This window comes from Acinonyx jubatus, chromosome A2 (genome assembly GCF_027475565.1).
Source record: "Acinonyx jubatus isolate Ajub_Pintada_27869175 chromosome A2, VMU_Ajub_asm_v1.0, whole genome shotgun sequence".
Classification (NCBI taxonomy): Eukaryota; Metazoa; Chordata; class Mammalia; order Carnivora; family Felidae; genus Acinonyx; species Acinonyx jubatus.
In genome coordinates, this window is record NC_069383.1 from 748,055 (window position 1) to 771,555 (window position 23,501).

The 23,501-nt window shown below is 51.1% G+C and overlaps 1 protein-coding gene across 4 annotated transcripts in view; it reads left to right on the forward strand.

Annotated features, from left to right (window-relative positions):
* The window catches only part of PTPRN2 (protein tyrosine phosphatase receptor type N2), a 799,963-nt gene that overhangs the window by 223,804 nt on the left and 552,658 nt on the right, over nucleotides 1-23,501 (forward strand). For all 4 annotated transcript variants that reach the window (XM_053217793.1, XM_053217794.1, XM_053217795.1 and 1 more), the window contains one exon: nucleotides 37-150. In XM_053217793.1, the coding sequence (XP_053073768.1) occupies nucleotides 37-150 (114 nt within the window). The remainder of the gene's footprint in view (nucleotides 1-36; nucleotides 151-23,501) is intronic.

The following is a 23,501-nucleotide window of genomic DNA, read 5'->3' on the forward strand; positions in this document are numbered from 1 at the left end:
TGTCACTTTTTCTTCTCTGCTTCCCTTTTCTCACAGATGGAATGTTTGGAAGGTGCCAGAAGGTTCCAGCAGTAGACACACACCGCTATGAAGTGTCACCGGCGGTTCTGCAGCACCTGGCAGCCACCTTGCAGAAGCTCTCCCGAACAGGTAGGCAGGTGTGGGCCAAACTGTCCTGTCCTGGGCTGCTGGCCCGAGCTGCCTTTGCACCCAGCGTTCAGCAGGTGCTTTGCTTCTCCTTAAAGATCATGGGCCTCTTAGGTCGGGGGGACCAGTGCTGAGATAGAAGAGGGCTAGGAGCAGGCAGCCTTACTCCTAGAAGGTTCCAGCGGGGGTTCCCTTCGTGGGCTAGAGGTGGCCCTAGATGCTGCCGGGCGTCCAGGAACCACAGCAGTTTGACGGTGCTTCAGAGAGTAGGAGAGACACCTACAGGTCACGTGACAGAGACGCCAGGCCTGGGACCAGCCCCCCTCAGCCACGTGCAAGCCAGCCACACTGATCAACCCCCAGAAAGTCAGTTTGCCTCTAAATACTGTCATTGTGCAAGTTTTTGTTATACAGGAGCTTCCTCTTACCTGTTTACTTCACAGGGGTGCTAAGAAGATAGTTTTAAAAATATGCTAAGTGAAATAAGTCAGGTAGACAGAGAAAGACGCATATCATAAGATTTCACTCATGTGGAATTTGAGAAACTTAGATGATCATAGGGGAAGGGAAGGAAAAATAAGATAAAAACAGAGGGGGAGGTAAGCCCTAAGAGACTCTTAAATACGGAGAACAAACTGAGGGGTGCTGGCGAGAGGAGGGTAGGGGGTGGGCTAGATGGGTGATGCGCATTGAGGAGGGCACGTGTTGGGATGAGCACTGGCTGTCGTATGTAAGTGATGAATCACTGGGTTCCACTCCTGAAGCCAAGACCACGCTGTATGTTAGCTAACTTCAGGATAAAAATAATTACAATGACTCAGATATTATTATACACATAATTATCACATACGTAATTTATATTATGTATATAGTTTTTGAAATAGAGGGGGAAGCTGCATCGGCATGCTTAGCATTACTATGCCCTGTTCCTACTACGGCAGTAAAGCCCTGTTTCCTGTGCCCTCGGAGCCTGGACAGGAGGCCCACTTGCAAACACAACACCTTGGTGTCAGGTGAGGGTCAGGGTGAAGCTCCTGGAGGGTGAAATTCGCATGTCTCGTGGTCAGGACCTAAAATGGCCCTGCTGGGGGCCCAGGCCTGGAAGGAGGGGCCAGGAGAGGAACATGGACCTGAGTCCATACGTTCTTTCTACATCATGTCCCACAGAGCTTATCAGTGGCTCCATCAAGAAAAAAGTCTGTGGTCCAGTAGGTTTGGGAAACGTTACTTGCTCCTTTCCTCCTTTTGAATGTTCGTGATGTATGCTGGTTCGTGAACATGCCGGAAAGTTCTGCAGTAAGGAATTACATTCATTCATTCGCTCCGAGTCATTGGACTATGGCACCCTTTCTCCCCAGGACACTAACGGTCCCGGGTTCAGGAAGCAGAGCCACTAGGAGACCGCGTGCGCGATCAGTTACAGGGAGTTGGCCGCGTGCAGTCATGGGCGATGATGGAGCGTGTGTACCAGACTGCTGTCTTTGGTCTGGGGCCTGAATCTGCAGGGCAGCCAGTGGGAAGGGACCATGGGTGTGAGATGAGAGGTCGAGGACAAGGACGGACAGGAGCCCATGACCGTTCTCGTGGCCCTGACCGTGGTGATGGGGTGTCCTGCGAAAGTCAGCCCCTCGTCAGGATGCCGAACGTGCACAGTTCCCAGAAGCTGAATGGGACCCTGGGGGAAAGGGCAGTTGCTGGCAGCTGCTTACAGATCCGAGTGAGTGGACAGAGGGCCAACAACGTGTGTGAGCTGTAAGACGGCCGTGGTCATACAACACTTAGTTCATAGTAACCGAATCGTGTGGTAGCTCGGTGGCCTGTGGCCAAGCGTTCATTCTTGACTAAGGTATAGTAGCAGCCAAAAGCGGTTTCTTGAAAGGAGAGTAGTTATCTGCAGAGATGTGTGTGTGCTCCCAAGCCCTAAGGGTCTGCTCTGTGATTTGCCTCTGGGGCCTTCCGAAGGGCCAAGCAGCATCCGAGTCTGGTGTGCAGGTGTCTTAGCCACATATGTGGGTAGTTGCTACTTCTTCCCTATTAGGTCCAATCAGCATAATTTCTAAATTTACTGACGTCCCATGCATGATGCTGTGTGGACAGAACTAAGTAAGGCCCCGGTGGACCAGATAATGACAGTGGTTGGGGGGTTGGGACACCTGTGATATAGCACAGTGCAGGTGTGACAGGGGGCTGGAGGGTTGATACACCTGTGATATAGCGCAGCGCAGGCATGTTGCTGACCTCAGCAGATGAGAGCAGACAGCTTCTGTTGGTCTTAAGTATGGGTGTAGAGACAGCGGTCACCAGACTAACAGCTGCGTCGCGGGCACCATGGCTGTGCTGACTCCTCCATCAGCGGGGCCACCTTTGCAACAGCAGCACCACTTGGAGTCACCACCAGGTTAAGTTCATGATAATCTACTGTCCTTTCCCACAATCCACCTCTCTGGGCACAGGCCTAGCAGGAGAGTTGAAAGGGGCGTGGTGTCAGTCACCTCCCCTTCATCCTTCAAGTCCTTGACGGTGGCACTAATCTCCCACTAACCATGCCCTCCAGGGAGGCCGTATCGCTTTTGGTACAAGGTTTTATATCCAGAGGCTGTCCTCGGGCCTCTCCCACCAGAATAGCCCTGAATCTGCCAGTCAGGGAATCAGTGTGGGGGACCTGCCAGCCCCTGAGTGTGTCCGCTCCAGAGCTGGGGGAATGACGACACAGTGAGTGCGATCACCTGGCCTCTGTAAGCCCCTGCTCTGACTGGGGGGCCACAGTGATGTTCGGGTTTTTCTGCTATTAGCGTCAGTTCAGAGTCAGTGTGTGATAGCCACTGAAGACTCTCATTATCTCCTTACACACTCATCCTGGCACGAGGGCGCAGGCCCCTCTGGGGAAGGCTAAGAGAAGGAATCACTGTACGAATTGCTGACTTGTGTACCCTTCAGGGACTCTGCCCCAACCCTGCAGCTTCATTCCTGGGGCTCTACTCTGGGACCTGGGATTGTGCCAAGTCTGGAAGTTGTTTGAAGGGCTGTGACTCTGTGTTGGTGATTCAAGCCAGACCTCAGTTCCGTAGATCCGGAACTTTCCTGCTTATGCGGGTCCCTAAGACTCTTGGAGGCCTTCTGTCTGTCTATTCCAGTGGTAGGAGCAGTCTGCTCACCTAATCAGTAACAGTGGTCTTCTGCTTGCTGCTTTGCGGCGACCACAACCATCTGCCCTTAGCTCTTACATGCGCCCCCTTGGCCCTTGCCACCTCAAGATCCCGTCGTCCCCTCTGCACTTAGGGATCCCAGGTTGAAGAGAGCTCTCCCACGGTACTTTCTGACCTGAGGGGGCATCAGCACAGAGCTCTTCAAGGGTGCGGGGGCACTCTTCTAAACTCATCTCTCATAGTCTTGGGGAAAGGCATATCCTCTTGACCCTCCTGAGGTCATTAGCAGGTCTCACATGGCAATCCACTCCAGTGTCCCAATTTCCATAAGCCTCAGACACTTGCCTCTTTGCGATATAACAAGGAAATTCTGGCATCTCCACGTCATTTCATATGGACACCCCCTTCGGATGCCTGTGTATGTCAACCATTGGTGGAAACTGTTAAAGCTATTTCCAGCCCCCTAATCTAAAACATTGGTTGGAGAATCTGCGCTTGGTGGCCCATATCAATACATCTAGCCTGGTCCAATTTCTGTTCATTCCGTCTTGATCTCACATACTTAAGAGCCATTCCCACATGTGTTGCCCAGGTTTCTGTTGGTGTAAATTGGCAAGATCATGCCGTTCTTTGAGGGCATCTCTCTCTCTCTCTCTCTCTCTCTCTCTCTCTGTCTCTGTGCCTCCCCACCCTGGGACCTGCTGGGACTTAAGTCCAGGTGTAGGTCCAGATGCAGTGAGAGGTGGTGACGGTGTGTCTGGGGAAGGCTCAGCAGGACCATGTGGGGCAACCACCTGGGTGGCTCAGACACGTTCTTCAGACAGGGTTAGCCTCTTTAGCAGGAGGGGAAGGAGGGCTTCTTCTGGCAAAGAAAGGTTGGTGGAACGGAGGGGTTCAGTGTCCCAACTTCCTTAGGACCTGCCCATGTATCTCTTTCCCAGTTTCCAGTGTTCCGTCCCTCCCAGATAATGCCCTAAAGACCCTGTGAAGCTGGGGATTCCGATGGCATCACTGCAGTCACACAAGGTTACACTGCAGGTTTAGTGCTCAGAGTGAGTCTGAGACATAGGAGCAGTACTTTGTGGAGGTGGTTAAGCATAAAGGCGAATAAGGTTTTTAATTCATAGATTTTATTTCTTAGAGAATGTTAGATTTACATAAAGGTTGAGCAGAGAAAGTCTTGACACTTTGCACATACTCCCTTATCCCCACCTCCCCAAAGGTTTCTCTGTTATTAACATCTTGGCTTGATATGGTATATTAGTTGCAGTTGATGAGTTAATACTGATACATTGTAATTAACTAATGCCCATAGTTTACATTAATGTTAACTTTTTTTGGTCCACTCCATGGGTTTGCACAAATGTACAATGACATGCGTCCATCCCTACACAATCATACAGAGTACTTTCACTGCCCTAAAAGTCTTCAGTGCGTCCCCGTTCATCCCTCCCCCTAATCATCCGACCACATATCTTTTTACTGTCTCCCGTGGTTTTGCCTTTTCCAGAATTTCATGGAGTTAGACTTATACAATGTATAGGCCTTTTCAGACTGGCTTCTTCACTTAGTGATATGCATTTAAGGTTCCTCCGTGTACCTCTATTTTCATGACTTGATAGCTCATTTCTTTTTAGTGCTGAATAATATTCCACTGTCTGGAGGTACGACTGTTTATTTATCCATTTGCCTACTTAAAGGCATTTTGCTTGCTCTACCCAGTCCTCCTCTAGGTCACCCAATCCTGTTCTAGATCACCCGGTCCTGCCCTAGATCACCTGGTCCTGCCCAAGGACACCCAGTCCTGCCCTGGGTCACCCAGTCCTGTCCTAGATCACTCGGTCTTGCCCTAGGATACCAAGTTCTGTCCTAGGTCACCTGGTCCTGTCTTAGATCACTGGGTCCTGTCCTAAATCACTTGGCCCGGCCCTGGATCACCTGGTCCTGCCCTAGATCACCTGGTCCTGCCCTAGGACACCCAGTCCTGTCCTAGGTCACCAAGTCCTGCCCTAGATCACTTGGTTCTACCCTAGGACACCCACTCTTGCCCTATGACACTTAGTCCTGCCCTGTGACATCCATCTTGCTCTAGAAACCGCCCCCCACCCCCAACTCTAAGTTAATTCCCTCTGGCTGGTCCTGGAGCAGGCTGTGTGAGTCTCTTGGGAGCCACCTGGTGCTTCCCACCCAGGCTGGGAGATGTCTGGTAGGTGTGGGGTTCTGTCTTGGGGGGTCACCTCTGCTGCTGATGGCTGTTTGCTGCTTAGTCACAACAGGGCACGTTAAAGTGATGGAGAGGTTCATGGATGTACCCTTCAAATAGCTTGTACTTACAATGGCCCCCTTTTGGGTCTGACCTTTCCTGTGACTGGGCACTCCTGGCCTCATCTCGGCCCCACACCAGCCATGGCCTGCGACTCTGGGCGTGGACAAGAGTAGCCTCCCTGAGGGAGGCGGGAGTGGCTCTTCTCTTCCCCACCTCGCTCCGTGCTTGCCCCCTCAGCACATGGCCCGTATACAGCCGATCTTTCTGACCGCTTGTGAGCTCTGGGATGAGCTCTTACTGCCCCCGTGTCTCTGGTGCACATTCTCAAAGACAAGGGCCTCTTCTTGGAGCCAGGGGGTCACGCCGGCCACATGGTGCAAGCAGTCCCCCTCCCTGAGTCCCCAGCCTGCCACAGGCTTTGCCGAGGGTCAGCTCAGCCGCATCACAGGCAACAGGACACAAGTGCTGTGGCCGCACAGCTGAGCCTCCTAGCTCGGCTCTGCCCTGGGACTGCTTTCCAGGGTGCCCTTTGCCCCCTGATCTGTGATCTGTGACCTCTCTTTCCTGGGGCTGTTGGCTTTCTCAGGCTAGGAAAACTCATCCTCAAAACTTGGAACAGGCAGATTCCTGGGCCCGTTCCAGTGGTTCCAACAAGGACTGTGGAGCAGGACCTGAGAATCTGTGTCTTCAGTAAGCACGGGAGAAACACTAAGACCGGAGGCCCTTTGGTGTGTCTCAGCCCTGTGCCTGTAACCGCGTCTGAGGGCTCGTGCTGCTGGCCCTGCCACAGGCAGGGGAGACTCATGTTACCTCAGCTGCTAAGTTTACAGTTGGGTGATTTTGGCATATTTTGATTCTGGACAGTATGACTGCCCCTCTGGGTGTGGGCTGCAGTACCTTCACTCCCATCAACACATGTACACACATGCACACATCCATGTACACACACACATGTGAGCACACAGAAGCGCACACATGAGCATACACAAACGCACATACACGTCCATGCACACGTGTGAGCACACACAAACACGCACATGCACATGCCCGTGTACACACATATGTGAGCGCATGCACAAGCACGTATGTGTATATGTACACACATGAGCACACACACACATGAGCACACACACGTCCGCGTGTGAGCACACACAGAAGCATGCAATACATGTCCACGTACACACACACACATGAGCACACACAAGCATGCGCATACATGCCCACGTACACACACGTGTGAGCACACACAAGCATGCACACACGTCCATGTACATGCACATGTGTGGGCACACACATGCACACACATGCACATGTGTGAGTACGTGCACACATGTGAGCACACAAACATGCACATTCACTCACACACAGACACTCACACATCCATGTGCACACACATGCGCGAGCACACACACATACACATGCACACATCCATGTACGTGCACACACGTGAACACACAAGCACACACATACATGCCCACGCACGAGCACACAAACACATGCATACACATCCATGTACGTACACACATGTGAGCACACACAAACATGCACATACACATGCACACGTCGGTGTACACACATATGTGAGCACACAAACACACATACATGTCCACATACGTGTGAGCACACACAACCACGCACATATACTTCCACACTTCCACATGTGAGCTCACACATGCACACGTGTGAGTACATGCACGCACACAAGCACACAAACGCACACACATGCACTCACATGCACGTCCATGTACACACACATGCGTGATCACACACACATGCACTCACATGCACACATCCATGTACACTCACACGTGTGAGCACACACACTAACACGCACCTACACATGCACACACCCGTGTGTATTCACACGTGAGGACACACACAAACACGCACATTCACACACACGCACTCACACACATCCGTGTACACACATGTTTGAGCACACGCAAGCACACACATGTCCATTTACACACACATGACTGAGTGCACACACAGAAACACACATACACATGTGCACATACATGAGCACACACAGAAACACACACATATAAAAACACATGAACACATGTATGTGTCCACACCACTTTGGGGTCCTCCATCTGACACTTGTTTCCAACAGTGCCATGTAATCCAGAACTTTTTCTCAGATATTTTCAGTCTGTTATCTAGTTTCTTCCTGACTTGTCCTTTGGATGTTTTGGGTTTTTCACCTTGGTCATGCAAAGCTCAATACCATAATAACATCCTGGAGGTGTTGGGAGTGTATGTCTTACTCTAGGAAAAGAATCTCTAATCCTGCTGGTGTACTGAACTTGGTTAGCCTGATATGAGATGGTTTTGGGGAAGGGAGCTTCTTCGGAATCCCTTAAAACCATTCTATCCAGGTAGCTGCATTTGAAGTACAGCAGGTTGTATGTTTCCGTACATCAAGGCTGCTTCTTGGCCATATGGTTGCTCGTCTCATTGACAGCTGCTTGCACCGCCGTTCAGGAGACTTCCTCATGAGGAAAGAAGGGAGAATGGGCTTTAATTGTGCAACTTTCTTTTCCAACGTAAATATATACATCAAGGGAAAAAACGTGTTCACTTTCTATTTACCATTCTTGTGTCCTACAAGAAGAACGCTCCTCATTGTTCTCTTGTGTATTAAATTTTTAAAAAATACATTTCACTTCTTCTGACAAGCCATTAAAATTCAGCATTTAAATGTCACTCGTTGGCACATAATTTGCTGTCATGAAAACAACTATGGATTTATTTCTTGGCAAGAGTCTCCTGTTGTATTGAGCTGTATGTCAAAACCAAAAGCAAAAAAGCAAAGTTAAAAAAAAAAACAAACTCTAACACAGTATTATAATTCCTTAAAAGAGAATGAAAAGAAATCATCTAATGCTATGGAATGGAACAGAACACCAATATGGGCTGCAGTGATCTCCAGATGTGATGGCCTTCTGCACAGGGGTGGGCTGTGGGCTCTGCGTTATGTCCCCTGCTATGCCAAGATGCTCTGTGCAGTGGGACACGTAAGCCTAGCTTTGCTTCCTTCATATTCTTCCTCGGTCATTCTCTTTGCTTGCAGTGAATCTCCACTTACCTGTCTTCCCTTGTTAGGAAACCCCCTTATGCTCCTGGAAATTGGAGTCATTCCTTCTTGCTGAGGCCCAGCTGAGGCCCACTACCCCTCCGAGTTCCAGGCAGATTCGTGCTGTGGGGTGGAGAGATGGAGAGGTACACGTGGAGGGCATGTACAGTCACAGTGATGATGCTTGTCCTTCTCAGGATTTTCATTATATACAGTTGGACATTCATGCGTGGTGGGAACCTGGTGGAGGGGCCACTGAGGGTGAGTGGTGATTGGAGGGGGTGGAGAGGCCATGAGGGGGTCGGTAGGCAGGGCAGCAGTCACACCTCAGGCCCAGAACATAAAGAGTGCTCATGAATTGGTGAGAAATACAGCCCGCTTAGCCTCACAAGAAATTAGAAAAATGGAAGTTAAAATCACAAGAGGTTATTTCATTAACTATAAGATGGCAAAAATGAAAGAATACGACATTCCCAAGTATTGACCCGAGTCTGGGGCAAATTGAAAATTCTTAGACACAGCGGACACAACCATTTTGGAAGCTGTTTTAGCAAAAAAAAAAAAAAAAAATGGGTTAAGTGAATACCCAAATCACAGCTCTCCACTTCTGGTTATGGACTCCAGATTGTATATCTGTGCTCCGTCTGTAACAGGCATTGCTACATCTGTGGTAATGAAAACCAATGGAAGTAAGCTAAACCTCCATTAGCCAGGAAGAGATTCAACGCTATATGTAACCAGGGTCAACAAACTGGAGGCACGTGTATCACCATGCCTGCATCTCACAAACATGTTGAGCAAATAAATAAAGCGAGGTCGTACAGAATATGCAGAGTCTGAGACCGTGAACATGAAAGAGGAGGACTGTACTGTCTCCTGGTTAGGAGAACTCACACACACCGTGCACGTGGAGCGGGGAATACAGGACGCTGAACACAACGTGGGGATAGTGGTCACCTCTGGAGTCAGGCAGAGTGAGCTGCAGTCGGGGGCAGGGGGCTCCGATGCAGCGTTGTACGTTGTGTGTCTTACGTAAGACAGTGGTGAGTGCAGTCCGTTTATCAGATGGTTTTATTCCTTTTTGTATGCATGAACCATTTTGTGACACGGTAAATAATAGAAAAGCCAACAGTGTAAACACAAGGCAGTTTAAGAAGGGACTAATGAAGAAAAGAGCAGAAAATAAGGAGTAGTGAAAAAGAAATAATGAAAACAGCAAGAACAAACGAAAAACCCAGTTCTTTGAAAAGACTTATAAACCAGAGAGACTTCTGTTTGGCCAACAACAGTACTGCAAAGGAATAAATACACAACACTTGGGAAAAGGGAGCATCACTACAGATAAGCGGAGTTTAAACATCATGAGAGAATACCATCAACAGCCTTGTTCTAAGGAATGTGAACAGGCAATTAAAAAGAACTATAAACCATAAGAGTGATGCAGAATGCTGTAGAACACTTGAATACGCCTGTCGTATACGTAAAAAGTCGTATACCTACATTTTCAAAAAGTTGGTTTTGTAAATTCAGTGAGCATTGTCTGTATCCATAGTGGGGTATGCATGCTGTTCACAAAGTGTCTCTCGTGGCGCTCTCCCAAACATAGCACGAGCCATATGCAGCGATGAGGGCACGCAGCTGTGGAAATACGTGGTCACAGAGCTTGTGTGACTTTGAACCTGGCACATGCAGTATGTACACATCGCAGCCCAAACTTTGCAAAAGCCTTTGTGTGACTAAACATTGACCATCACCTTCTGTTTGCTAAGAATCCGCCTGAGCCACATATTCTTTCCAAGTCCGTATTTGCTGGTAACATCTCCTCCTTGGCTCAAAAGCACCCCTTCTCGCTGGTGAATTTTGCAATCAAAGGAGAGACGAGAGGTCTTAATTAAAGGAAAACCCCTTCTGCGACAAACATTTTCTCTCTAAAGAAAGAGAAAGAATAGTCAAAGTGGGCTTGCAGTGTGTGGGCTGAGGGTTGCCGAACTACAAGGAAACATGGTATGAAATGAGCGGACTAGCACGTCATTCACATCGCAAAGGGGGCCTCTCTACCTTCCTAAAGCATTCGTGGCACATTTCCTTTGAACAAAGAGCTCCCCTGGTACATTTCAGAATTGGTTTCCAGATTATTGACATCAGGACAGACACATGAAAGCCAAAGAGTTAGTTCTAACTCTTCTAAATGTTGATCGGTCTGAAATTAGGAGAAAATGGTCCTGTAGTTTAGAACAGCAAATACGATCAATTTTAAAGCTTTATTTTTCCACAGCTCTTCAGAGCCGTGATACCAGAAACGGCATAGTTTGTGCCTGTTCCTCTAAGAACTCCATTCTGAGAGAATCAGTCTTACTCTGCACACTGCACTTTCACCATTATCTCTTAAGGAACAGAATGACTAGGAAATATATGTCTTTGGGGGAAAGGATGTCATATTTTCTATGATATTCAAGGACTTTCAGAACTTCTGGCGAAGGACAGGGACTTCTGGCCACACTCACTGGGCCCTCTGGCCATCTCACTGCCTGTGCCCGGCTCTCAGTGTCGTGTCCAGGAAGCTACCACCCTCCTGGGAGCGCCAGGGGCCTGGGGGCTCCGGAGCCTCCATGCCCACCTACCACACACTGCCCTGCCAGCAGCCTCAAAAGGGTAGACAGCTGGTCATAAGAGGATGGGCCAAGAGGGTTTAGACTGACACAAATTGATCTTTCCGTGTATGTAACTATCGAGTCACGTCAGCCATGGGATCTGATAGTGTGCAGAAGAGAGCTGCAAGATGATGGTTTGATAACTGGCACCAGATACAGCAAACACCCGTGGAAGTGTGGAAGTTTGGTGCAAGTGTGGTGAAGTGCAAAGTGAGGCAGGGTTTAGTGGACACACATCCCAGCTCTCGGCAAGGCGAGCAAATCACACGGAGGGAAGTGGAAGCCGCCAAGCTCTGCGTCCCTTCAGCCTTGGGCTTCTCCCCTCCTCCCTCCGCTGCAATCACCCCCCTCACCAGTTCCTCCTCTGATTCTCCACCCCAGTCCGCCTCCCCTGTCCTGTTGAGTGGCACGCCTCCTGTGGCTCATCTAGACACATTTCTTGCAGGAATTGACGGCAGACCAGCGCATGACTGATTCTCAAGGCAGAATAGAGGCAGAAAACAGAACTCTGTCTTCTCGAGCTGGGATGCACTTAGCTGACACCAGAGTGAACCTTTAATTTACATGAAAGACTACAAATATGGGAACCAGAAATGAAAACTAAGACTTGTCACTTAGGGGGCAAACCAAAGTCATTCTTTATATGCATTTGAGAATCGAATTGTTGTCTTTTAGAAGATGCTTACATGTCAAGAAATGTTGGCACAATATATACTACCCCTGTGATTAAAAGGTAGGTTTCTTAACTTTGAACACTGTAAAAGCTTGCATTTTTTTCTCATGTGAACTACAGATTTTGCCTTTTAATTTTAAGTGTGAAGTCAGGTAGACTTCATCCCTTTTAAAACTTGAAAAGCTGAAGGCTTGATTTAGGTTGCCACATCCGGAGGCTGGCCGGCACCTGCTTTTGAGCACCCTGCACTCTGGAGCGGGGACCATCATCGCTTCCTGGAGGCTTCATTTCCGATGCGCCAGAGTCTTCTCCCTCGGGAGAGTTAGGTGTACCTGCAGGAGAGCAGTTGAGGCCTGTGAGACCTGGACGCTTCCCAGATGGCACAGAACACCTTGCATTTCTTTGCATTTCTGAAAGAAGCGGGAAGGTGGGGGTGGGGGGCAGGTCCTTTTTTGGGGCTGGAATTTAGAATGAAACCTCACTCAAAGCTGTGTAGGTCACGGGGCCAATCAAGCTTCTGTTCACGTTACGGGTTTGTGTACTACCTGTCTTATCGAATAAAAGCCTTTAGACTCAGGTGGGCAGATAATTACAAATGGATCCTGGACCTCTCATTTTGGAAATAGTTTTTATCATCCTCTTCTTTCTCTCCCTCTTTCATCTCTCTCTTCTTGAGTTAAAACTTTCTTGTGATTTTGTAGGGTTCTGGGCATGTCAGCCGGTCATATGAGTAAACGCCAAAGCTGTACGAAGCAGTCACTTTTATTTGAAGTCAGGAATGGAAGTATAGGGTCAGGAACATTGGTACGTGTTTTCAATACTGTATTAGTCCTCTAAAGAGTTGTTACAAGGCAGGAGCCACACACCAGGCAGCAGTGGCACTGACGTTCTCGGCCGTTCTGGGCTGTGTTCTTGCCACAGGACACGCAGCGAACCTCACGTTTCAAGACAGAGGCAGGTGGATAAACGCCTTTGGGAAAACATTTGAAACCAACCAAAACCAAAAGTTTCCACCAAAACTAGAGGGGCTCCTAGACCTTAAACAGAGAATCAAAATAAAGCAAAACAAAAACGAATACACTCCCCTCAAGGAAGTGTGGTTCTGTACCACGACTTTGTCTAAATTCTCGAGCACGAAGACAGACGCCATCGATGATACCTAGTAACAGAGCGAGAGCCACTCTAGAGAAAGTCGTGTTGGAGCTCAGGGGGCTGACACTGGGAGCTGCAGTTAGAGAATTCCAGAATGCCACACAAGTGGAACCTGCTACTGGCATGACCCAATGGAACAGAGTGAAGATGAGCCTCTCTCTCTCCTTGTGGCACTGAATACCCCACCTCCCCTCGACCTGGACGTGCCTCCTGCTCCTGGGTCAACAAGCCCCGCTCCTGGCCAGGAGTCCCAGACCTTATCCTTCAGTCCTTGGGAATCAGACGCCACTGTCCCCACCTGCTTCACAGGTATTCCCACATCCAGTCAGCCACCATTTATGGAACGTTCCCGCTGTTACTAGACATGAGGATGGGTTATCACAGAAGTCGGTAACAGAATGGTCCGGTGCTCCATCGAGCAAAGTGAAAGGGGCTCACTAGACAGAGCGTTTAAGGGTCAAAGTGGGCTTCTCCGATTGTCACAAATGCATGTTCGTGCTCACCGCTTCCCTGAACACCAGGAACTGGTTCCGGTTAGCTCGTTTCATGTAGCAGACGGCACTGCAGGCTGACCTCCGGCCGCCAAGGTGAATACTCAGTGTCCTTCGGAGGCCGGGGTGAATCCAGCCTTGTTGGCTGTAACTCCCAGGCTCAGAGCTGGAGTTCTTCACCGTCTCCACCCGCCCAAGGGCCAGTGTTGTGCAAAGACAGGAAACAAGGTGTGGAGCTAGTGCCCCATTGCTGACGTGGGTGTCAGCATTCCACTCACCCCGACAGGGGCGTGAAGCCCCTCTTCACATCCTGCAGCTGAATGGAGAGGCCACTGTGGTGTGTGGTGGGGAGGGAAAGACAGGCCACAGGAGGAGAAAAAGTGGAGACAGGGCCAGCTCTTGGGGAGGAGCCCCGAGGATGGAAGGAAGGGCCAGGAAGGCACCTGCCAACCAGCAGGCGGCCTCCCTGTCAGAACCGGCTCTGGATGGTGGAGGGGAGTGAGGCTCTCGCTCTGCTTCCTGCGGGGCCCATGGGGAGGTCAGGAGCCGACTGGGCTTTGCCCCTGCTGTCCAGGAGGTGCATGGCAGGCAGCCACTGGCTACTTTTTCTTGCCACCTTTTATTAAGAAGTGACCTTTGGCCCTTGGAGTTTCTTGTTTCGCCACAATCGTCCTGTCCCTTCAGTGTGGACATGTTTGCCTAGCAGAAGACTCCTCAGTGCCCTTCTCGTTTGGCCCCACGGGGTCCCCAGTGCCCTTCTCCCCACACAGCCCTGGCAGGGGCGTGATGACGGGTTGTGCACAGCGGCTGGGGAGTTTCACCAGGCCGCTGGGAATAGCTCACATATTCAGCCGAGAGCAAACGAAACCGGGTACAAATGGTAAACATCAGAACAAAAGTAAAATTGAGAGCAGGGCAGGCATTACCGAGATGGCTAGCACGCGCTGGGAGGGCGTTGTCGCCCTCTGGATATTTCAGTGCGGGGTAACGGCAGCCTGTGGGCTGAGGAGGCCGCCGTGGTAACGTGCACAGACGGCGGGTTAGGGACACAAGATGCACATGAGGTGTACCAGAATGGGTTGCATGTTTACACCCTCCTGTTCTCGCCGGTGCAGTATTGCCGTCTGTGTACATATGCAGTGGAAGTTTTCAAAATTATTCATGTCTGCAGACGCATAGCCTTTTCCTGCCTGATCAGGAATATTCTGGCAGAGCGGCAGGATGGCACGTGAGCTCCTGTGGAGGCGTGTGTGTGCAGGGAGAGGCCGGGAATAAGTGAACATTAAGGGGGTGTAAGGGAAAGTCCTCAGGGGAATAGAGAGGAGGGGCAGTGAGAAAGATCTACGAGTTTAAGCAGAGTAGTCATGAGCCCCGAGTTGTCCCATGTGGTCATGAGGAAATGTGTAGACTGTTTGTAATGATTTCCAGTACCATCTGTAGTTTTAGTGATCAAGGGCATGGGCCTGAATTCAAGTCCCTAGTCTTTCCCTTGCTGCCAGCGTGATGTGGGCGGGATCCGGCGCAGCTAGCTGTCCGTGCCTCAGCGTCCCCATTGGCACCGTGGAGTTGTGCAGTTGTGCAGGGAGTGCTAAAGTGGTTGGCTGTTTGTTACTGTTACTCATTTAAAACGTAGCCATTACTGAGCCATGTGGGTTCAGCTTACACGTGGCTCACACACGTGAACAGTGTGCATTGGACACACCCATGAATACCGATAAATGGCGTGTACGTGTGTGTCCGTGTCCTGGGGGAGAATCCAAGAATGTCTGTAGTGGAGATACGGTGACCTCAACATCAGCATGGATCGTCTCTTTGAAGCAGATTTTAAGCATGTAATTGATTAACTTATGACCTGCTTTGCATTTCCTTAAACTAAAAAAATGTTTTACAAGCAGAACACAATCATTTTGAAGAAAATGCCGTTTTTTACAGTAGGCATGTGTTTGCTCCTCTAAGACGTGGAACCAGAGATGACGGTTCTAGGTAGGCGTGTGGTAGGCGTGTGGAGGTAGGCGTGTGGAGGCCTCACGGTTTCTGCTTTTGTGGGTATCAGGGAGACTGCTGGGCAGTGGGCCGCGGCTTTGAGAGGCCGGGGAGACCGGTAACCAGCCACGCTGTGGGCTGCGGTGCTGCCCATGACTGTCCTGGGCCCGCGGGGGACGGAGATGGGGTGGAAGCTGGTCTCCACACTCAGCCGTTGCTGTCCTCTTGCCTCGGAGTCTGGGTGACCGGCTTGAGATGACTCGTAATTTTCCTGAATGGGGACTTGCTTTCCTGCTGTGGGTGCTGCCTGAGATGCTCGCTTGGTGTCTTGTGGTGAATATGAAATCATAAGTGACATGTGCCACTGTGGTTTCTGTTGTGTATATAGTTGAACATGCCCCTCAACGGACTGCGTGTCCCCCATTTCTACATTTCAGTGCACTTTCCTCCGAACAGGTGAAGGCCCTGCTGCTGGAGACAGGGGAGAAAGACACTGACAGTCTGTGTTCTGGCTGCAGAGCTAGTCACCTGTGTCACCGCATCTAATACTCAAAACATCTTCCAAAATAAGCATCATTATCTCAGCTTTACGAACATGGCCAGTGAGCCTTAGGAAGTCCTCGTACACTGCCCAACGCTTTTGCTCTCTACCCCCCAGATCCGCTCTCTGCCCCACAGCTCACTCTGAAGCCCCACATTGTATTCTCAAAGATGTCTCTTCGCCCTACATTTCACATACAAAATATACCTGTTTCCTCTCACTTTTGGTAAGTCAGTCACTTTCTCAAGACAACAGAGGAAAACTGGTTACTCAGTTTGTTTTTAGGGTTATGTGTTTATCACGCTAGGTGAGAATTTGTCTAGAAAAGGCGGAAAATGCATCCTGAGGCTTCCTCGGGTAGATGTCTGATTTCTTCCGTTTCACCGCTCTTAAAGAAGGACAGGACCACTCCCGAGGGTAATTGGATTATTAATGACAGGGACTGTATTCACAGGCTCAATCAGACCTTACTCAAGGCTTTTTAGGGAGGAATCCTGAGGCCTCCCTAATCAAAGGCCAGAACCACTCCTCAGAATGCAGCATCCCCTTAACCTTATCCAGAGAGGAACCTCTCACCCTAGACAGATTTCTTACAAGAGGCGAGTTTCTGTGAGGCCACAAAGTCTGGGGGGCGATGGCTGGGTTTTGAGCTGGGAGGCCCAGTGTGGAAAAATGGCCTCTGCCCCCTTTAGCATGTGAACCTGTTAGGGAAGATGTGTCTGCAGGGCCGTCTCAAGAAAACCTGGATTGACTCTGGTTTTATGTGTTATTGATTCACAAGCCTTTATGGAGAGCCGTCTTTGCCAGGAGCCTAGACTGGGGACACAGCTCCTAAAGGACGCGGTGCCCGGGTGACTGCTCTGGTTCTGGTTCCTGTGTTGCTGTTTGGAGGTACGTGGGGGAATGAAGAGCCAGCACTTCAGGGTCAGAAGAGCTGGGCCCCCTGTTCCCCCCATTCCCCACTCCTTCCTCTGTCACATCGGGAGACTCAAAGAGTAAAGGGGATCATAGGGGATGATGGGCATCGTGGTGCTTTATAAGTTATCCTTCCTGTGCTCACCGCTCTGCCGGCCTCCAGGGTTGTGGGTGACCCCGCTCTCAGTGAAAGAGCATTACGCATGCACCCCAGCATTCTCACTGGACTTTAGTGTTTAGGAGTGCGTACGTGCTCATGTTCCATGTGCTTCCAAACCACAGAAAGGTGTAAATGGAAGATGTGATGAAGAGTGCATAGACAGCTCCGAGTGTGGCTGTGTCCCTGCACCAGCGTGTGTGCGTTTCTGGGCACTCTGTCCGGGGTCTGGCAGACGCTTGGCCGCAGGACGGCCGGCATGGTGGCTGCTCTGGCCTGCCGTCTTGGCCGCCTGTCTCTCCTTTCACCCCCAGTACGCTTCTGTTTCTCTAATTTGAACTCTCTCTGTAGAAAACACTTCCATTGTTCCACGTTTGGGAAAATTTAAAAATTGATATTATAGTCTTCAAAAAGAAAGAGGTTTGTGATTTTTCTCTTGTTAAGTTAATGAACTGGCTTGGAGAATCTAGGAAGGTGGAAAAAGCCAAAGGCCTCGTCTGAGCCTCCGTGTGGGCGTCCTTCACGGCTCTTCCTCCTTTGTCATTCCAGGCTCCTTTCATCTCCTGCTTCTCTTTTTATCTGCTCTGTTCTCTCTATAAACCCTGCTCTTTCTCCCTTTATCTCAATACCATAATGAAAGGCCTTCAAAGACCGAGTTTCAAAAAACATCCCCCAGAGAGGGCCAATTAAATACATAAAGACGGTTTGTGTGTAAAGACTGGAGTTTTCAGGGGTATGAGATTATCTTGAATTTCCAGGTGGAGGGCGGAAGCTGGGTCCTGCCCTCTCCTTCCTGTCTCGTGCTCGGCAGACTGTCAGAGCACCGTGGGCCCCTGGGGACCCTGTTGCACCCGGGGCCTCTGACAGCAGGCCTCCCCCTCCTTCTGAGCAGTGGCTTTCTTAAGCTGTCACTTGGCAGGTTTTAAGAGAGTGCTGCCTCCCTCAGCCTGGGCTTCTGCATACAAGAGCTCCAGCTTCTGTCCGCGTCCCGGCGTCGGGGACAGGGGGGAAAGCCAAACGTGTGGGAGGCTGCAGATTGAGATCTGCCATGTTCTAGTTGTGATGGCACCTGTGTACTCATGCAGTCTGTACACAAAGTATTGGATAAACAAATCAAAGCCTGAAACAAGGTCAGCTACTTGAGAACAATTGGTTCTTAAGGATCTTGGGCAGTTCAGGAGCCCTGGCAGAACAGTCAGGTCATGCCAAGGTTTGTAGAGCCGGGTACACTCAGTGAGGTCAAGCTCACACGTCAGCTCAGATCAGGAAGTGAGCGGTATGGTATTGCTTATCCATCACGTTGATTATTTTTCAATGCTGTGATTGGACCTTGGCCCTCTCTCTTCCAGAGGAGATGGGAGGTCACCCAGTAGGAGGCAGGTGGTTCCTGCTCTCAGTTTCCACTGTTTGGTTGGTGAGAAATTGCATTCTGGAAGGACGTTCCCTTGTTTTTCTGGGATCACCACACGGAGAGGCTCGAGGAGCCGGTGTGGGCGCCACCCTCCCCAGGGCCTCCTCGGGCCGCCCGGGTGCGCGTTGTGCGGGGTGACGCCTCTGAGTGTGACATACGTCTGTCTCTGGGTAACACCCGGGCAGAGATTCAACCTTCCTTTTATTTTACTGAACGTGCAGGGGATGCTCTCCTCACACAGGTGCTTCCCCTCCGGCGCTCTCTTCCTGGGAAGGGTTGCGGGCTGGACGCCATCCAAGGCCTGCGGCGCACTGAAGCTTCTCCTTGTCGGAGAAGGAGCGCTGGGTGAGAGGGAAGGGCAGGGGCTGCCGCCCAGCTCTGTGGTGAAGGAAGCGGCCACCCAGCCAGCTTCATCCAGCCATTGTCCTTGTGTGTGCGTGAGCCCCCGTCGGGGCTTGAATGGGTGTGTGGTGAGGCCTGGGCGCTCCTTTGCCCATAGGTCAGGGAGGACAAGACATGTGGGTGCCAGGAAGGGCAAAACATTGGCGGGGGTGGGGAGTGGATCACTTTCTTTCTTTTTTCCAATTCAGTTTTGGAGACAGGACATTCGGGACGAGGAGGGGCTGTTGGACTACCGCATGCGGGCAGTAACGGCCGGTGTGCCGCTGGCTCCAGAGCTGGCCACCACCGTCATGGGAAGTCACGCAAAGGTGTCGTGAGGGTGGTCTGACTGGTCCAGGGGCAAGGAGGTGAGGTGAAACTTGGGACAGCACAGGTACCTCCAGTCAAACCCTGTCACCATCACCCGCTCTTCTCTTGCTGGTGTCCACAGCGGTATTTACCAGATGGAGTTCCTCCAGGCAGTGGACACGAAGCTGTGGGTCTGGGCCGTGCCTGGAGGGAAGGGTACAAGTCGGGGCGGGCACGGAGCTGTGCCTCCTGACCCGGGGCAAGTTCATGGTGCGTGCGGTGGCCCCATCCAGTGGTCAGGGGCACCTCAGTGCACAGCTGATAGTCTGAGGGCACTTTTTCAAAGCCATGGCCCCACCTCCTTGACACTCTGTCTTTAAACAAATGTAGATGGACACTGTAGGTGAAGGTGCACATTCCCGTCCAGCCTGCAGAAGATTGAGGTTTGGGACCTGAGAGGGTCTTCATGTGCACGTGTGTGTGTGTACGTGAGAAAGGATGGGGTGGGGAAAGGGGCTACTCTGGAGGTTTGCTGTGATCCTTACTTGTGGGGACCCAAGAGGGTCAAGCTGGGCGACAGGTGGCGTGTGTCCCGCCACAGCTGGCTGTCCACGCTGTCTCTGGTCTCACAGAAAGACGCTGTGGCCAAGGGCGTCTCAACTCCCAGGTGAAAACACTCCATCCACTGATTCCCTGGAGCTCCAGGAGTGGCTTCGTGTGGGGATTTTGGAAGCTTCACTTTGGCCAGCAGGGGTCGGGTTCCTTAGGAGGAAAGGTCCTGGGATGGCTACACAGGTGGGGAAGGGACCAGGCCTCTGGGAGGGTCTCCTGGGGCCTGGTGGTCAGCGAGGCCTCCAGGAGGGAGCTGTGCCTTCACGGATGGAAGGGGTTTACAGGTGGGAAAGAACCCCAGGGAAGGAAGAAAGCCCGGGTGCGGAGGGAAGAGGTGAGGTGCACCTGGGAACGGACACTGCCCAGTGACACCACGAGCACCTGCAAGGGTTACACCAGCAGAGGCTGGTTCCAGGATTTCAAGGTGAAGGGAAGGATGACAAGCAAAGTGGCGTTTTCTGGAGAGCCAGGTTTGCCCTTCCTAGAACAGCAGACATCCTGGTGCCTTGTCCCCTCTTCAGCAGGGAAGGTCTCTCACGAGGCTGCCCCACCCCGTCCTCTCTCCTGGGGGTCTGGCCTGGAGGCTGTGCACTGGGAGGTGCCCGAGGCCCGGGCCTGGCACCAAAGAGCAAAAATTACTCATAATTACACGCAATTAGCAATTTTAAATTATTAATGGTGGTGAAAGAATGTGTCTATTCAACAACTAATTTGTCATAATTTTTAGTAATTGAAAGTAATTTCTAGCAATTAAATCTTAACTTAGTGCATTTTCTGGGTGATGCCCTTATTCAAGGGGTGCGTCTGATTGTACCGTTGGGTGCTTTCTTCCAGGCACTTTGTGCAGTAAACTTTGCTGGGGAGGATATTTGGAGGAACAAAATAACCAAATCTTGGAAGCGCGGCAACAGCAAAGACCCGCACGCAACAGGGGAGCGAACGCCTGTGCCTCCTGTTGACGCGGGCCTTCCCAGAGCCACCCCTGCTCGGTCTGCTCAGAGTCAAGTGTAGGGGCTGGATGTTGGGAGGAGACACGGCACCAGGCTGGCACTCGGGCGGGAGTCCAGGAGGGGCGTCTGGTCACGGTTCGCTGGAGGCGAGGCCTGGAGCCAGGGCACAAGAGCTGGGTTCTCCTAATTCACAGCTTCCCTCCGCTTTCCTAACCCCCACCTCCCGGGCAGGTGTGCCCAGCCGCCCCCAGGAGTTAACCTAATCAGGGCGGATTTGCATGTGAAAAGCAGCCTGGAGTCTTTGTCTACTTGAGGAGGGGCTCTTATCCCTGATGAAATCTGTCATCTCTTTTGTCAAGTAGCAAATAAATATTCTGACTAAATTCTTCAGAAATGAAACGACTTCGTATATCTGGGAATGTACTTTATTCCCCTTGCAAATTAGTCATTTTAACTATGCATGACTTCTTCCTACCACCCTGGGTAGCAATTGAAACTTGAATGTGGTTACTGCCTTTCCATATTTATTTTCTGTTGGAACCGTGGATCCCGGCAGCTAAAGACACAGAGATGAAAGGCTGGCCGCGGTTACACACGTTTCTGTCATTTTCCTGGGCAAATCCGGACTTCCTGGGCAGTAGCCCCGTTCTGGACCGCGGACTGGGTCACAGACCCGGCCCCTCCCAGTCCTGCAGGCCAGCGAGGTCGTCCTCTGCGCCCCTGGCAGTCAGTGTCACCACTGGCTCGCACCTGTGCTCAGGGCTGTCTCGCGCAGTCTTCCTGGGCCCCGGATCCTTTGCCAAATCGGAAAGCCCTCCCTGCACCTGGGCCTGAGCTCTTCAAGGCCCAAGGCCACCGCTGCTTCGGAAAGTCCATCTCACATGGCTCAGGTGGGGAGCCTCCACCTTCTCAGACCTCGCATCCTATTCATGGCAAATATTTGGTAACGCCTTCTCTCCTATGCTTATGTGAAATCAATAAGTGACAGAATTCCCAACACGCAAGAATGTTAAAAAGTGAATATAATGCTATGATATAAAGGACAGTAGGAAGAAAGATGAGTGATGACAAACAAACACGCATTTTGATATGTGTGTGCCCGAACGGGCCCAGCCGAGGACAGAGTGAGGCGCCTGGTGTAGAGTCTCGGTGGACCGGCAGAGCCAAGTGCAGACTGTATCCCTGTGTGCAGTGGGGTCCAGCACCATTGCTGAGTTGCGATAGGTACTCAGCCCACGACGGACAGGAGGACGGAGCTCCTTCGGGGGGCCGCAGTCCTGCTCTGAGCTTCCGGACGAGGACTGTGACCCCGGCGGGCACACTGCTTTGGGTCTGTTGGCCCTCCCTCCGGGCCCCCCGTGAGGCCCAGAGAGAAGCCAGCGTGACCCTGTCTTGTCTTCGCTCCGCTCACCGGCTCTGATGCCAGCAGCGCCTACTCTGGTGACTTTTCCAGCTTCCTGGCGGTGTTGGTGATGCCGCCCCACACACGGTGCTGCGGCAGGTTTCACTGAGCAACCCTGTTCAGTACGTTCTGCCCGCAAGAAGGTCCTCCCCCACGGAGGAGCCCACGGTGTTCCCGGATCGTTTGTCAGGGGCAATTCCGCATGGCAGCCTGGGAGCTTTGGCGAGCTCTGACCTTTTCAGCTTGTGTTGATTGGGTCTTTCTGAGTGGAAACAGCAATTGCACCTGCCAACATCTCTTCGGGCAAAGTAGTTAGGAGGATGGAAGGGAAGCAAAGGGCAGGAGGCTCCCTTTCTACAGGTTTAACCACAGAAAGCAAAGGTAACGACTGAGGATCAAGGATCAGTCTGTGCTCTAAACATAAAGGAAAGGAGAAGAGAAGAAGGAAGAGGCAACAGGTCGTTGGGAGAGTTCACAACCATTCCATGACCCTCTCCACGAATGCCCACCCGGCATTCGCGTCTTTCATTTTTCCAGGTGATGTTTACACACTGCCGGGGTGCGCCTGGCTCAGATTCCTAGCTGCTGTGACAGGCCGGTCCTGGCAAGGGGCCCAACGGAAAGTGACCTCCTGATCGCAGGGGTCCTCTTGGTCCTAACTGTGGTTTGGGTTGAGGCATTAAAAACCCTGCCCTTCTCTTCCTCTGCCAGGTGAACAGAGCCTCCACTGGAAGCAGGTCGGATGCTGAGTCACCACCACTGGGAAGGAGGCACCAAGAGCCTTCTGTGCACACAGATGTGTAGGACGGAAAGCTTTGTTGTGTTAAATTGCTCAAGCGTTGGGGTTGATTTGTCACTGTAGCATCACCAACACCTAATAGGGAGGAAATTCACAATCTAGGGGGAAGCTGGCATAGATACAAATAATAATGCTGTTGCATGATAATTGGAACAGAAGCTTGGCATTCATGAGGGTTAGGTGATTTTTGTGAATGCCAAAATTTATTAACTCTAGAACAGCATATAATCCATTCCTTAAAGTGGTTAAAATGTAATTTAAGAAGTTAGAGAAAATTTGAGAGGCACCTGGGTGGCTCAGTTGGTTGAGCGTCTGACTCTTGATTTAGGCTTGGGTCGGGACCCTGAGGTCATGGGGTCAAGCCCTGTATCCGGCTCTGTGATGAGTGTGGAGCCTGCTTAAGATGTCTTTGTCTCTCCCTCTGCTCCTCCCTTAC